The 17403-nt window shown below is 36.4% G+C and overlaps 1 protein-coding gene across 4 annotated transcripts; it reads right to left on the bottom strand.

Annotated features, from left to right (window-relative positions):
- Positions 1–1800: 1800 nt before the first annotated feature.
- Positions 1801–11529, bottom strand: LOC112506930 (lysine-specific histone demethylase 1 homolog 3). Of its 4 annotated transcripts, none has more exons than XR_003068493.1 (11): positions 11314–11529; positions 9041–11220; positions 7656–7797; positions 5290–7485; positions 5078–5171; positions 4485–4942; positions 3646–4362; positions 2744–2818; positions 2377–2611; positions 1999–2061; positions 1801–1863 (listed from the first exon to the last, which is right to left on the bottom strand). XR_003068493.1 is itself a non-coding variant. In XM_025111267.1 (9 exons), exons 2-9 carry the CDS (start codon positions 11080–11082, stop codon positions 2537–2539), a joined length of 5799 nt encoding a protein of 1932 aa, XP_024967035.1. In that variant the 5' UTR covers positions 11083–11220; positions 11314–11529; the 3' UTR covers positions 2221–2536. The 4 variants fall into 4 exon arrangements, 1 of the variants encoding a protein (XP_024967035.1); XR_003068495.1 differs by having other exon boundaries at positions 2459–2611; XR_003068494.1 differs by lacking the exons at positions 1801–1863; positions 1999–2061 and adding an exon at positions 1885–1948.
- Positions 11530–17403: the final 5874 nt, after the last annotated feature.

Here is a 17403-nt window from a genome sequence, read left to right as displayed (position 1 = left end):
CATCTTGAAAATTAGTTGTATGTATATAGACCAGCTTATAGATGTGATTTATATATAGCCTAATCTTTTGGGAATCATATTCTACAATTGCAGACAGATTTAAAAAAATGGCAAAACATGATTTTCCAAATAGGTCATGCCGAAATTTCTGTAGAAATGTTATCCTAAAAATAGGGTGTTATAAGTTGGTATCACATTTATATACGGCAAATACTAACGTACATTCTTCACATTTATAAGGTTTGAATCCTTAATCTTATGAAAGGTTGAACTCTATAACTAACAACTCATGTACCACCAAGTCAATATAACCCTTTGGTAATTAACACGTTTTGCTATATGTTTTTTGTGCATGTGAAGTATGATCATGGAAAAACGATCAATAGGATATAGTCGCAGATGTGTCTTGAGAAAGAACCTCAAGAGGAAGATCATTGACGAGACCTAGAGATCTAGGATTTCATTCATGACGGATGTCCGCTTGCGATATTGCACATATGAGTTATCGCATTGATATATGATGTTTGGCGTTTTGTATGTTTTACGTGATGTTTTATGATTGTTAAAACATGAACCCGTGTATTTATTTACTAAGTGTAAGACTTATGTATCTCCTATATATCAAATTAGGGTCTCGTTCAATTGTTAACCAAAAAATTGGTATTAAGAGGCAGTCTCTGAATCTTTAATATGTGAATCTTATTTGACAAAAAAAAATTACATCTTAATAGTTCTAAAACTCTCTGAATGATTTTGTATCATGTGTCTCCCTTAACCATTCAGCACCCTAATTTCATTGTAAGCAATTACCAAACAATTATATTTCATTTTGCATTATATCATGAAAGCCTCTTAATCATTCTGCACCAAATCATTTAACAACCACCAAACAACTCCATAATATTTTTTTTAAATTATATTTTCAGTAAAAAATTAGAACAATAAATGTTCATTAAATTATAATAAATTAATCCCAAAAGACGCTTAAAGCCATGGTATGAATTGTCCAAAGGTAATAATAACTAGAAACATCTTAATCCATTTTTTCGAATATCTTCTTCTTTCTTTTACAAGATTCGCATATCAACAATGATCCAACTCAGCAACATTTTGCTTTTATTTAATGAGTAATTAAATATTAATATTAGTCATATTACATATTAATTAAATAATTAATTATGATACAAGACTTGCAACCCAAGATAACACTCCCAGTCAGTACCATGATGCCTTCCAGAAGCACTATATTTTTTTGAAACTATATAATATTTATATATAATAATAAACTGACACACCCTCTTCACCTTTGATGAACTTTAAATGCTTTATGAGAAGTTGAATTCTAACATATACTGTTGGACCAAAGACCCTCAGAGTCCATATTATTTGTGTGGGATATTATCTCAAAGACTATTTGATCACATGTGGAGAAACATTATTAGAGATGAATCATGAATCATTGGGATCCTATATTGATCAAATACATGTAGGAACCTCTATTTTTCCCAAAAAGGCTCTTTTAGAATGTGTTTGGTAGGCAAGCCATCAAAGTACAATAACTAGTTTGAACTAGATGGTAAATTACTAAACTATCCATGTCAAATTAAAACCTAAAAGCTTTCATAATTCTTTTACCTGCCTACCTTACTCTCGCCCGTTTGGTCCCCCATCCAGTTCCGTCTAGTCCGCATACCAAACGCACTCTTGAACGAGAGAATTAAAGGCTTTAAATTTTAAAATATATGAGATTTACATAAATTTCGAAGCTTGAATTCCATGCTCCCAAACGCACCTGGGAACAAGAAATTATGATCATACAGATAGCATTGTTCCAAATGCCTCCGATCTCTAATGGGTTTTCTCCTGGCAAAATCCAGAAGACCAGTAAGTAATTAAGCACCACATTTATTTCTAACGATTTCTTCACCAACACAAAATCACCGCATGCCTGCAGAAACAAATTGTACATTTTCAGGATTCGTAAAGCTAAAAACGAACCTCTCAAGTAAGTTTGTGATCGATGATCAGCAGAGCTTCCTGGAACTCGACACCAATACATTTCTGCAGAAACAAAGAGAAAACAAGAGACGGGAGACGTGTAACATTTCAAGTCTCGTACCCCCGACACAAAAGAAAGAAAAACGGAGGTTGGTTTTGGTTTTTGTGGTTAGTTTGAAAAGATCCTCATAAGAAGAAATCAAGAAACAAAATGGGAGTTTCTTTGAAGAGAAAAATTGTCTTGTATAATAATCTTTGTTGCAACAGGGTCATTCTAACCTGTACAGATTTCACGAAAGATATGGGGGAAAAATTGTCCTAGAAATGGGTTTTCACTTTCTAACTAAATTACAATTTTGAATTGCAAGGAACCCATACCAAAAGTGAAGGAAGACTGATGGTGTCTGTGAGCATATCCCTAACTCAATACATAACATATCTCTTGTGTCCCTCTTTTCACCTTTTTTTCGAATTCTTGAAAGGCTTCGACTATTGGCATCATGGAAGTTGTGAACCAAGAGATATTGTCGGTTGATCTTCAGGAACATCCAGATTTGGCATCTGTCTTCATAGCCATATGCCTCTCAATTAACTTGTCCACAAATGCTCGTATCTGCACGTTGCAGAGTTTAAAGAAATTAAGTGATTCATTTAACTGTACATAACAAAGACGATATCTGAACAGAGTAGAGCTAGCAAATACAGCCATTAAACCTAGGAAACCGAAAAACATCCAAATGCACACCTTGTTTTTGCGCTTAAAATCAAGAAACTCAAATACAGCCATTGCTTTCTCTGCATCCGTGGTCTGCTCCATGACCTGAAATTCAACCAAGGACGTGTCATATACAGACAAGGCAATTCAAAGAACAGCATCATTGCCACTTCTTTCAGTTTCTAACCAAAATACCCAAGAAACATTCTATTCCAGATTCAAAAATTGGAGTGTGTGGCATTAACTAAATACGAATTCAGCTATTGTCACATTTGACACTACCAAATATGCGACCAATAAATCATAAACAATTACATTTGGCATTTGATTTGCTCTAATCTATAGCATCTACATACAGATATAGCCCTACGCCTTTAGGTGCGTTCGGTACGCCAACGGGACTAGAAGGGGAGAGAGAGGTGCCGGAGGTTTTAGGGTTTTAATTTGACATAGATAGTTTAGTAATTTGCCAATCTTGTCCCATCTCCTATTTTTGTTCCACCTAATTTGGTGGGACTGAGAAAATGCATTTTTGTCCCACTCGAGTCCTGTAATGTTTCAGTCTAAAGTCACACCAAAAGTGAGGCAAGAAGTTTTTGGACTGTCATGTCGTCCTGTCCACACCAAACACAGTCTTAATGTGTACTGGTGGTAAAATTCAGCTAACTTATTAGCTAATAACCATTTCACCCTGGTCATGCATAGTTCTTATGTACCAATATAAACCCTCGAATTGATAAGCATTGTAATTATATAGTAGCTTTTTAAAGACAATGGAATTTTAGGGGATGTGCTCTTCGTTTTCTTGTGAAATTGTTTACCAATTTAAGGGCTTTTCTTGAATTTTGTTTTAGGTATAAGAATGAAATTTCAAATGTTCTTTGATTTATATCTGGATGGATTCAGATTAGAGTAAGGGAGAGACGACTGACCTTTGTGGCTGTTTTCTTCATTATCGACTTATAACCTTCTTTGTCAATTTTTCTTGCTTTGTAAAGAGGCATAAGAAGCGATGCCACATAATCAACAACAGCTTGTTTGATGTTGTCTACTCCTCGAGGTTGATTACCCACCAACTCCCTGTTCACGGTAACTTGTGAAGCAGAGCTCTCATTTGCCAGGCCGTCATGCCTACGAATCGATGGTTTCAGATTCATGTTTGAGTCCTCTTCGTCCATTACGTGCATACTCCTATGAAAGAAATCAGAATCAGCAGCAGCTGCTTGAGATTGCCATCGTTCAATGGCATTATGGTCTTTTATCCCTTCACTACCGGCACTATCGACCCATGCTTTTGTAAATATGTTGCTATCAACACCAGCACTTTCACCTGAGTGCTCTCTGTAACTCAACTGACATGCATTTTCATTCGAGTTGCTCCGCTGTGAGCGGTTATCTACGGACATTTTCGAACTCTCAATATTGACTCCGGCACCAGAAAAGTCAACTGACCAATCCCTCACTCTACAGTTTCTAGAATCTATTTCAGATACGCAATCTTGCCTCCCTATAACGCCACCAGCCCACTTCCTTCGGAATTCAGTATCATCGATTTGTGCATATTGCTCCCTTCTGGCGAATTTATGAAAAGATGGTATCTTCGGAAGCTGCAAGGTTGTGTTGCACTTGGCACCAGATGATGCATACGCCTGCAAGTTTTAAAGCAAATTACCAACTTTACCCTTTGGTCTTTGTTACATGATTTCCCTGTGTGCGCTATTTAAGAGATATGAGAAAGGCAGACAAAAGAAAGATGACGAGAAAAACAAACCTCGGCAGCTGCAATAGCAGCAGCACGGGCTGCTTCTGCAGCATCAAAAGCAGCTTGTTCCTCTTCAGACATGGGTATATCTTTGTTATCCTCCTCTTTACAATTTTGTCTTCCTGCAGAACCTTGAGAACTAGACGGTTTGTTTTCCGGCTTTGTTGCAGCTGCAGAATTCCCTTTTCGATTGTTTGCATTTGCAGATAAAGGGTTGCCAGCACCCTTCACAACTCTGTTATCAGATGAAGTATGATGGGCACGCAATGGGGGTTTCCCAGAAGCTAAATGAGATTTGCTTTTGGAAGCATCTGCAGCACTTGATTGTCTCAGTAACTTCAGCCCACCATTAGATGCCTTCTCCTTTCGAAAAATCTCAACCCATACGCTAACAAGTTGGCTCGCTATAGCACGGATATCTCGGCTGGTATGCACACAAACCTTCTCTTTTACAGTTTTCCCAATACCTACATTCATAATAACAATAACATTAGGAGCCCAGTAGCAATATTTGATCATATATCCAACAATTAATAATTAAAAGGAATTGCAAATTTTATCAAGGCATATTAAGTATACACATTCAGCAACATAAAAAATACCTGAAAGGCGAACTGCTAGTAGATCTGTAGATACAAGTACAAGAAGACGAACACAATGACGCAACAGTTGAGTCCCATTCTTCCCCATTGAATCCTGTTACAAATAGCATAACAGTATGTATAAATATTTAAACACAATAGTGAAATTGTCTAACTTTTATGTTGTTAACTCGATGTTTCTTGATTGAGAATGGATCATGTGAGGCACTCACCAGTATCCATGAGTTGAGAATGCTAAGCCCTTCTTTGGTTCCAGCAAAAGATTTAAGAATGTCAGAAGGAAGATTCAAGAGCTCTTTAGCAAGATGCAAGCGCCCAGCTGTACTCTTTGCGTTGGAGAACATATTCTGTAGTAAACCCTCCTTTGTCGCAATGTGGGACCCATCCAAAGAGCTCTTATGAACACTTGTGAGCTCAATAGCATCAAGTCTCCTAACAATGTCCCTAACTTCATTCCTTTCACTGTCAGAATGCCTTTTTGCAGCAGCCATGGCTTCTACTTCTGCTGTAAAATCATTTCCTGTGGTTAGTATGTCAACTATACGCACCGCTTCCCGTAGCCCACTCATCATTGCCCCTCCAACGGTGTCCGGATGCTCCTTGCATGTAGCTTCACCAGCAAAGAATAAACAGTTGTTAATAGGCCGCCCCAATGTATCATAGTCTTCTCCAGATGCCCCAACAGCAACATATGAGTAAGCACCATAGCTAAATGGATCCCTTCCCCAGTCTGTCACTACAGATGCAACTGGATCACGTACAGCAGCCTCCCCAAAAAGTTTCCGAAGTACAACTAAAGCATGCTTTACATGATCAGACGGGCTTAAGTCTTGGCCATTTATTGCTGCCTTGCCGACCACCAATGCTATAAGAACAGGTGCATTAACTGTTTTCTTGACATTCCAAAACATAAAGCACCAACCCCTTTGATCAGTTTCCTCTGCTGTGGCTCCAAAGTAATCAACAGAATCATCCCAAAAAACTTCAGAGAACTCCAAAACAACTTTGTTAAGCACACCAAAACCAAGTCGTTGAATGGAAGAATATTTCCACTGGGGTAATGATGGAGAAAACTTTATGGTTTCTGCTTTTAGACATCCAAGTGGCACTGTGATCAAAACTGCATCTCCTGTGAAATCCTTGCCATTTTCTGTAGAAACTTTAACTCTCTTCTGTGACTCATCTTTTCCATGATTTTCTGCTTGATAGCAAACATCAGTAACCATATGGTTCAGGTGGATATGAAGTCCATCTCTAAGAGAATCAACAATAGCACCATAACCCCCTTTGATCATGCAGTGAGCTCCGCCAAATCCTCCGTAAATGTCATCTTGATTCCAATGCGGAAGAGATACTTCTTGTAGTGAAGCAGCACAACCATATTCCAAATGAGCAAGATGCCAATCCATGACTCTCCTTTCAAGAGGACTCAAGATCTCCTCTTTGGTACTACTTTTCTCAGATCCCATTACCATATCTGATTTATGTACCGCATGCTCTATACAATTCCGCCGCATCTTAAGTCCATATTCTAAACCCTCCTCAAGGGACATTCGTATTGCATGATCTCCCTTTTGGGCAACAACCAATTGCATGTCATCAAGTAGGCTATTGTATTCAGCCTCCAAAGCTTCATCCAAATCCGGAGGAACTTTCTTACCTGTGACGGTATCATAGAGAGGACAGTCACTGTTCAAAACAGTCAGTTCAAGACCCAACTGTGCACAAATCAATGAAGAAGGATCTGGTCTTCTTTGAGAAGTGACATCAGCCTCAACACCTGTGATAATGCTAGCCCCAAGATCTACGGGCACTGAAAGGGACAAACGATCTGTAAAAACACGACCACCAATTCTATCCCTGGCCTCTAGCACCGTAACATGGAAACCCTGACGCTGCAAATGTCGAGCAGCAGTTAATCCAGCAGGACCAGCTCCAATTACAATGATTTTCTTTCTTGTTTCTGAAGCACACTGCATACAGACAGTTGGCTCCTTTTGATCAACCGAAGCAGATTGGCCATCCTCTGCTTCAGTATAAGTTGAGCTCAGAAGATTGTTGGGTAGTTTTCCACCATGACAATCCTTTTCTACGCATTCACAAGGTGAATGCTCTTGACATTCCATCTCCATGGAGGAAATGGGAGCACCTTTATCTTTTTTAACGATCCCGTCCAAACTTTCTGTTGCTGCTTCATTTTCATTGTTAAGTAAAGTGTCACCCTTCTCATCTGTCAAGGCATGGTAATTTTTAGTCCTACCAAGGATAAAGGAAACTCCATCATCCAAATCGGTAACAGGGGCTCCAGATTTTCTTCCATCATTCTCCTCTCCTGAAAGCCTGAAATTGGGCTTCACACCAGCATCAGACATCTCCTTTTTAGAAGCAACTCCGAAGTTTATGTAACCCTGTAGAATAAATTGTTAGAAACTGAAAAGGCCAAACAGATTTGAGTAAAAACCACAAACGACTAGAAAATCAGCACTGTGAGAGAAAGCATCCAAGCAAACCAGAAATGTTGGCAAGCAAAGAAGGGAATTATAGTTTATAATGAACAAGTGAAATCTACAGAACTTACATATTGATCCAGAAATGAGTAAATATCCCTAACCATAGAAGCCTGTGGATGTTCATTCACGACAGCAGTATCAGATATTCCACATTCCGACAGAGGCAATATGCGAGTTACATCCTTATTCCAAAGATGTAGAATATGATTCCTGCAGCAAGTGAAACGACATTACAAAAACCAACAAAAAGAAAAAGCAAAAGCACATAAGACGTCGGTTTCTTAGCAATGATATGATACCTTCTACTTTTTTTTAAAGAAAATATGTGTTACATGTTGAAATCTTGAAAAGAGAGAATTGTCACTACCCAGTTCACTTCCCCTTATACTAACGGAATTAAAGACCATAAACTGACCTAAAATTGGATTCATCAGCAGATATCGTATATGCTTGCATTCAAATGTGCATCACAATGTTGCAAGCACAAGTTGTTCCATGAGAATAGAGAGATTTCTTGAAAGTATCTTGTCATGATAAAGTCAACATTTGGAAAGTAAACAATTGATGCGTTGATATAAGGAGACTTTTTGGATAACTTTGCAACTCATTGCAAGAGAACAGTCATGAAAGACTTGCAAAATGCTATGAGGATACCTAGAGCTTTCAAGTAGTTCTTTAATATAGCATCTCTGTCTATCAGGCATCAGCTGACAACCATTATATTGCAATAAGAAGATGCCATATCCAAGTTACTGGATAGTAGTAATGCATGGTGATGCCATTGTCTTTATCCAAAGAAAGAATCGTGATATCGATTCTATACAATATGAAGGTCTTTAGAATTCCTGGGAATGTGCAAAAACTTTTGGGAGTCATATAATACACCTTAAGGAGTTGCGAAATAAGGGTAGCACAGCATCCATCAGGACTTCTTGGCTTAGGGATTCTTGGATGCAGCCTTTCCCTTGCATTTTGCAAAGAGGATGTTTCTGTGGCTCAAACCTATGACCTTTGGTCAGAAAGGAGTAACCTTAGTTGCTCCGGTACTGATTTCTACACAATGCATGTATTACAAGAAGAAAAAGAAAAAGAGAAATTGTTACAACTTAACAAAAGAGATGTGTCGTTACAAATATTATTTAGCTTCTGGATAAAAAGAAATGCAATACAGGGTTTAAGAGGATATGCTGAAAGTCCGTAGATCTTAACCTCTACAAATGAATGCAGTTTAGTTTTGAATATAATTGTTCCCAATTTCTCTCGCAGAATGTCTCCAAAACATGGCAGGTCTTACCCAAACCCAAATATAGCAAACATGTTGCGAGCTTTGCTGTTTGAGGATTTATGAGAAACAAAGACATGCATATAGAATGATAAAACGGCCAGTAATGGTAAAGTGAACCAAAGTAGTGCATTACAAGAAATTAAAAACCCAGTTTTAATAGAGGCGCACCTGCACTCTATATATTCTTGAAGCCCGCCTTTACGCTTCAGTAATTCCTTGAACTTAATCTTCTCAACACGACCAGCAGCGCGTGCTTTCAGTCCAACCGAAACAGCTGCTACCCCTCCACTTTCTGCCTCCATGGCAATTGTTTGCAAGAAATCTGATTTTCCCCTTGTTTTAAATGACAGTGCCTTGTCTCCATCTTGATGGTTCACAAGGAAATTTTGTCCATGAATCAGTATCTCCCAATCAGCATCTCCCTCATAAGCCATATCCTCATGCCTATACCTCTTAGCTTGTCTGACGATACGCTTGCCAGCTGATTGCTTATTGCCTTTTGTTTCAGGATCAGGCATAGATCCAGTGTCGCTTGCATAAGCTTCATTTTGATCTGTGGCTATTGATGGAGTCTCCTCATCTGCATATTTATTGCATTCACCTAACGACACTGGAGATAACCTACCGTTTGATGCTGATGCATTCTCCTTCTGTGAAGAAACTGAAACAACGTCGGGGTCTTCTGTGCAAGTACCCTGAATCTGGTTCGGACTATCACAGTCACTGGAAGTGACTTCCTTTTGTGGTAGCTGGAAAGCAGAAGACAATGAGTGGGGTTGAGTACTATGCGAACCGTTCTGCAACTGGTCCAAAACAACCGCACCAGCAGGCTTCAAATCATCATTCAAGTTCTCATTATGACCTAACGAGCTTGGAGAAGGGAATAGTGATATCTTCTGGTCTGTGGTTGATATGGGGCCCTTTAAAACAACTTTCGACTGTTCTTCCAAACTGTCAATGAATCCTCCGATTGGAACACTCTCAGGGATAGGACAGGCAGGCTCCAACTTTTTTTCATGAACTTCAATCTCAGAAAGATCATGAGCTAACTTTGCTATCGGGGAGAAGGAATGATTTGAATCTTCCTGAAAACCATTATTTCCTGTAGGATCTTTATTAGGGTGGTCTGTTAATCTTTCATCTTCTTCTAGTCTTTGACTCTTGCCAGGATACTTTGAACAGGATGCAGATGTTTCAGGTAATGTAACAGGAACCTTATCCTCTAGGATCCTCTGGGTAGATCCATCATGTGGCGATTTCTCAGCTGTTAAAACTGGAACAGTATACGACTCATGCACTTGATCATTTGACTTCTGATGTTTCTCAATCCCATCCTGACAGTAGTTTGAACTGGGCGCCACTCCATCATTACGAGCTTGAGTCGTCTTAACCTGCTTAAGTTTTGAGCTGCGAGCTTTCTGAAGCGAACCAGATTGTGCCTTGCGGAGAAAAACTGATAATGAATCTTCTAAATGATCGTCCAAACAGGGGTCAAGATCTCCTTCAAGCTCCACACCACCCTCTTTATCGTTTTGTGTTGAATTCTCACCAGATCTCTGACCATCTAAAACATCATCAAACTTGGTGATACCCAAAGCCTTCTTCCTCACCGATTTACTCTTGGATCTCTTGCTTTTCTCTTTACCACTGCTTTTTGACCCTTTCTTGACACTCTCAACAATTCCATCCTCAGATTTGATCTGTCCTTTAGCCACGTTCTTTGACACCAAATTTTCAGTCAAATCTACATCTTTCACAGCCCCAATTGAAGATCGACTGACTGACTCCTTCAAATTGGTATCCAAATCCCCCCCTTTTGTTGCACGAACCCTAGACTCCTTTGGGCCCTTCAATTTCTTCCTAAAACTAGCCAATGTGTCATCCATACCACCCAATTCCTGATCTTGAGACCCATCATCTTCCACCTTCTTAACCTTGTCTACACCACCATCACTTTCCACCTTAACCTTCTTAGGGTTCCTTCTACTTTTAATATTAAACATCGAGCCTATCGGCTCATCATCATCTGAATCTAACCCACTTTTAATTTCAGCAGATCTTTTCTTTTTCCCCAATTTCTCCACATCCATCTTCTCAACCCTAGTTTTCCTAACAGCAGAACTTACATCAAACCCTAACCCAATTTCCTTGTCTAGCCCAATTTGCAACAACTCTTGATTTGATCTGGGTTCCTTACCATCACATTCCATTTATCAAATACCAAGAAACCAACACTCATCTCCCATACAAAACCTCAAATTTCTTCAACAATTCAAAAAATCATAACTAGCTTTCAATCAGAATCCCTAACAATTTAACACTTGTGCATTATGTAGTGTACAAATGACCTATACATGCATACAAAAACCACAAAAACAAATGATTGTCACAAATTCAATTCTCAACAAAAAAACATCTTCACTAAAGAGCAACAATCAGACCTGTAGACAAAGAGCTTTAATGGCTGTCCCGAAGTGGCGCAGATTAACAATCATCGTCTTTGAGATGATAGAATAAGGTGGGTCGAAGCAAAAACATACTCCGTCGCGTGCTATTGAGAGAGGAATTCATACAAAATTTTGAAAAGTGAAAATGGGTGTTTCACAGAAATAAACTTTCAGAGGTCGCTCCCTATTTGATATATGCCCCCCCCGACTCGTAGAAAGAATTTTTGTCTTTGGCGAATGGAGGTGGGGTGTTAGGGTAATTTAGGCCAAAACGGAGGTGGGGTGTTGAGGGAACCTCCATTTTATATAATCTTGGCCCATTTTTCATTTACATTTCGTTTCTAACTTTCAAGATTATGTTTTTTCTACACAATTAAGATGCTATTTATACAAAGATTATCATTCCCTTATTTTAACCAATTTTCCGCACAATTTTGTTGACGATATAACGGAAAAGATACCGACTTTTTTAAATATATAATATAATGGTCACTAGATTCTATGTAAGTAACGGGTTTAATCGATTGGTGTTTCATGTAATACGTTTGTTTTGATCGGTTAACGGCTATCTAAGCATATGTAGCTTTATTTTACCATAAGATTTACCAGATTGAGTAAAACTGTTAAATGTATATTAATACTGCTATAGTATTATTGATATTTATCCTATTAATAAGCTTTGTGAGGCATATTTTCGAACAACTATAACCAGTATCTTATGAAGACACAGAAAGAAATATAAAGAGAGAATCATGCAGAGACTAAACCAGATCCAGGGTTTTCAATATCTTGGATACTTGGAGCATAAAACTAGAAGGATTGGTTGTGAACACGATAGAGCTGTATGAAACCTTCATGTGCACATTTTCAGTTACATTTTTAATCATTCAGGTAAATGGATTACCTTAGAGATGTATAGAAGTGGTGGTGTATCTTATTTGTGGAACTGGTTGAATTTTCATTTCATCAGTGTGTGATTAACAAGTTATTGAATCTAATGTCATAAAGGGTTGTTGTCAGATGAATATTTAACTTCTTGTTCTATGTACAATCTGCAAAGTACATTAATTTTGCAAATTACACAAATCTATGATGGTTAATACTTATCTAGTGTATATATTCATGTAATCAAATGAAAAGAACTAAGGTATATGTTGGTTTCGCATAACAGTTATATATAAAAGTGATATATTTATATTGCTTCAAAACACTTTGGTCTAATAAGGAAAGTTCATTCAATAACGTTAATTCGGTGAAATTACTATGAAGGGATACCATTTGAGGGTGAGGTGGATGTGGATGCCACTTATTTATATGTTAGCGTCTTCAGATACAGTAACATAACTCAAGAAAGTATAGATTAGCCTAAAAGGAAATCCGGGCATTCTTAAATAGGTATATGTTGAAGATTTATGTATTAGATCAAAATTAGCTTAACTAAATACCTCATGGAGAAAAAGAAATCCCTGATTCAAAATTCCATAATTGAAGTTGGCGGGTTGAAACCAACTTACATTATTTCCCAAGAGTTTGGATTCGTAGGGGATATTGAATTAGCAATTAAGTTGTGTTCAACTGAGGGGGTGTTTGGGATTGCTTATTTAAAAGAACTTATGTTTTTTTTGTAAAAGTGCTTATTAACTTATGTGGTATCAAACCGGAGTTTTGTAAAAAGTGTTTGGATTWGCTTATAGTGGTACCAAACTGCAATAAGCTGATAAGTTGTTTTTTAGTGTTTGGCAAATTTTGCTTATATCTGTAAAATTACAAAAAAGGACAGGGAGAAGATTGATGTTGTTATCTGAAGAAGGGAGAAGATTGAGATCGATGTTATCTGGAGGAAAAGAGATAGGTATACAGGATAATAGGGTTAAAATTGTAAACTGGTAATAAGCAGTTTTTCATAAGTCAGGACGGATTAACTTATCAAAAATTGCTTATTACCGGTTTGGCACCGGTATAAGCAGTTTTTTTTTCTTATCCAAACACTAGGTATTAGCTTATAACCGGTGCCAGACTGAAATAAGTCAATAAGCAGATATAATAAGCAATCCCAAACACCCCCTGAGACTAGAAGAAAGATTGCAATCGTAAGAGTGAGGGGGTAGATTAGTAATATATATATATATATATATATATATATATATATATATATAAGAAGTCCAAATGAAGGAATCAATGGGGAATGAAAAAGATTAATATAACGGGAGACCAACTTCATACCCTTCGAAAAACAGGTGGCCTTAACATATGTATAGAAACGATTACGTCTTATTTTGAGGAAACGATACAAATTGGCATAAGAAAAATAACACATCTAAGGGCAAAGGTGTGCATTGCAATATTTTCGCCAATTAGAAATCATATCGAAGGATGGCATGTTAGGGAACACTTACCATGTGCCTGAAAGGAAGCCTTGTGATGACATAGAAAAGGTAGATTATGCATTTATCATGGTCTTGTATATACTAAATGATATTTGAATGGTACGTATTTGTATGTATGTACATGCTTTACGACTACTGAATGATGCGTTAATACATGTTGTAGGTCTATTTTAGGTTTGAAAAGCGCATTATGGAAGAATCATGTATTAGACAACACATGGATTTTAATTATGTGTTGTTCCTAGTAATTTGAAATCATGAGTTACAAAACCTATGGGGTTTGTTTCTTAGAACTTTTGTTGATGATAATGTATCATAATTTGAAAAAAAAAAACATGTGCACCATATGTAGTCAATGCACCATTAGAAATGGCAGATTAGCCTTGAAGTGTGTAAACCGACTAGTTTTACTAAGTAATTCAATATGTGGTCAATGCACCACTAGAAATGGCAGATATGAAGATATCTTTCAAAAACATATAGCGAATTCAGTATCTAAGGTGTACAAGCAGATATAATTATAACACTAGCGTGTGTAATACACAGAATCACAACTTTTAGCAAATGATAGATAGTAATGGCAACGTCTTTGGATCTCTTGAGTTTTCCTGGATGCACTTAATCTACCTGGTACCCATCTTTTATAATTTGAGTGCTTATTTCGTTAGGAGGCTCTATATTTTGGGAACGATAACTTCAGCAAAAAAGAACATTGACTGGGTTGATGATATCCCCACCTAAGTATTTCTGTCAAATCTTCTATATGCGATTTTTGGATTATAGAAATAAACTCATAAGTATAAACGTGAACATACATCACCAAGAATTACTGAATGATCTATTTATGTTTTAGGCAATAAGTTTTTGAACAAATAATATGACCTTGATCTACATACGATTGATTTGATATGTTTATGTTATTCAACAAATACTTCAGAGTATTATATCTTTTAGAGTTAATTACATATTTGGTCCATGTGATTTAAATTTGCCTTGAATTTGGTTCCTACAGTTTTTTAATTCCAAAATAGCCCTAGATTTTGTATTTTTGTAACGTTTTAATTCCTACCACTAACAACTATTAATGTCATATGCTAAGTGTGGGGCAATTTGGCCCCTTCGTATTTTCTAAATCATTTTCTTTTTAAAAAATAAAAACCCCACATATATAGGAGTTAGATTATATGAGGACCAAAAAAATGTTGAGGACTGTAAGTTGTAAGAACCAACCTCAATCATCCAAGAGTTTTAATCAAAGGTCATTAAACATGGTGGCATTTTTTGTAATATCTGTAAAAGTGAGATCTAATCTCACATCTAATTTAAAGGTTCCAGGGCAAACTTGTAATTTGAGATTGATCTCAAATTAGATACCTCATCCCATCCTTCATGAGTTCATCTTCTCCCCCATACGCCCCATATCCCAACATTAAAAACCATCACCATCGTCAGCGACCATCTCCATCGCCGACAACCATCTTCATCACCGGAAACTATTGACGATATGGAACTCCCATATAATATGCATAATTCTACCCTATGTTTAACCAACTTGTATATTAGACTAGTTTTGTGTCAAGATTTGAGTTTATACATATATTAGCATAAATTTAAGAATCTAAACTTGAAGGGTTAAAGTCGTCAAATGGTTAAACTTTATATATATATATATATATATATAATATAATTAAATAAAAGAAAATAAAAATACATATACATATGTATGCAAGAGGCGGTTTCACTCTCTCAACTTTTTCCAACTTGTAACACTCTCGTCCCGCGTGGTGAAAGACGGGAGATGCCACAACTGATTTAGAAAAAAAAACAACGCATTATATAAAACAGATCAGCTAATAAAATTTACCAAAAGATAATTACATAACCACAAACGGAGATAACATGTCTCAAAATACGGTCCCAAATTACCAGTATATCTACATTAGTCATCAAAAGTTTAACAAAAGTATGACTTAATGATTTATCTTCAGTATTGTCATCTTCGTAAACAAATCAAACTCGTCATCTGTGAAGTTTTTTTTTGGTATGTTTTCTAGTTTTGTTTCCTTAATTTCTCATTGGGGTTTTACATTTTCTACAAAAAAATCTTTTGTTTTTCTGAAATATTTTGATCGAGAGAGGAAAAAGTTGTTTTCGTGATGTTCTTGAACTAATGTTTGATGTTTCTGGTTTTTTTACAGATGCATTTGAGTCGATTGTAGATTAGGGTAAGATCCTTTGCTTGTGATAGGCTCTCAGTTTCTTGTTTTGATCTTACATATTCAAGTGTTGCACTCTTTGATGACGATTTTTGCAAACGGAGGTCCCTGGATCCCCCCCCCCCCCTCCCTTGCCTTTCTCTCAACCTCTGGATTACAGATCGATTTTACCCTCAAGTTGAGATTTGGTTTCTCATATATGAATTTCAGGGTCGTTTGGTTTAATGTTTTCTATTTGGTTTAGTATTTTTGATACGAATCAAATGATATTTATGTTTCAATTTTTGCCTCTCTTTTTCCTCTGAATCAAACTTTTTAATGAAGTAACAGGAAGTTATGTTTTAGTGGATTTTGTTTTTTATATAGGGTTGCTCTTTCTTTTTTGTTTGCTACACAAATCGATAAATCGGCTTTGTAACATATTTGGAGTTTTTTGTTTTCGAAAATGGTGTTTGATTTCATGTGGTTAAATAACATATAGATGAAACTCGTGTTTGATTTCATAAGGTGAAATATATATATATATATATATATATATATATATTAAAGGAAGAACTAAAGAGTTGTTCAATGAGAAACTTTCTATCCTATTTATCTTTTTTCTCATTATTTTGATTTATTTTTAATATACAATCAAGACATTCAATTGCTAACCCTTTCATTTTCCTACTTTCCTTAACTCCATTTTCATTATTTTATAAAGGAAATTTCAATCCACAAATATATAAAAATATATATAATTTTATTTACATCAATACATGCATATTTTTAATTACATGACAATTGAAAAAATAAATCATCAAAATTAAAGATTGGTGATTTTGAAATACAAAATACAATCTTAAATGATGTGGTGTAATGCACGTTATTATTGTTTGTAATTCATAAATCATATTGTCATACCCAACATAAATCTTCAAACTATCCAACGAGATCACGCGGCTATCAATTAGTCAATGCTTTGACTGGTCAACAATTTCGAATTTCATAATATCATTATAACATGCATTGTTAATCCAAATTCTTCAATATGAAAGAATTATTTTGAAAATGTATAAAAACAAATCTACTACAGTCACTTTTAGAAGAAAAAAAACGAATCAATTAACAAAAGAAAAATGAACCAAATACATATTTTTTCTCTTCTCTGAAATCTACAACAAACAAGTGGGAGAGACATGATTCGAACCTACATAGAAAAATTTCAACATATTTACAATTTGGCGCTTTTGATTACTCTCCCCTTCCCAAGCCAAGCCCTTCCCGCAATTTAAAAATAAATGTTCCCAAGACCTTTTAATCTTGAGAGGATACTCGATGAGGGGTAGATGAGATGGTTGAGTTTCGGTGAGAAAGATAGTTAAGGTAAGAAGCGTAAAAATGAATCTCCACCATTGGATGCACATTAGGATGAGATGTACCGAGATGCACCCAAAAGGAAGAGTTAAAAGATTTGAACAAAGTGAATTGTATAAAAAGAT

The sequence above is a fragment of the Cynara cardunculus genome, assembly GCF_001531365.2.
Source record: "Cynara cardunculus var. scolymus isolate 2C chromosome LG 2, CcrdV1, whole genome shotgun sequence".
NCBI lineage: Eukaryota > Viridiplantae > Streptophyta > Magnoliopsida > Asterales > Asteraceae > Cynara > Cynara cardunculus.
Note: the sequence above shows the minus strand (reverse complement) of the source record. Positions and strands in the feature narration are given on the sequence as shown.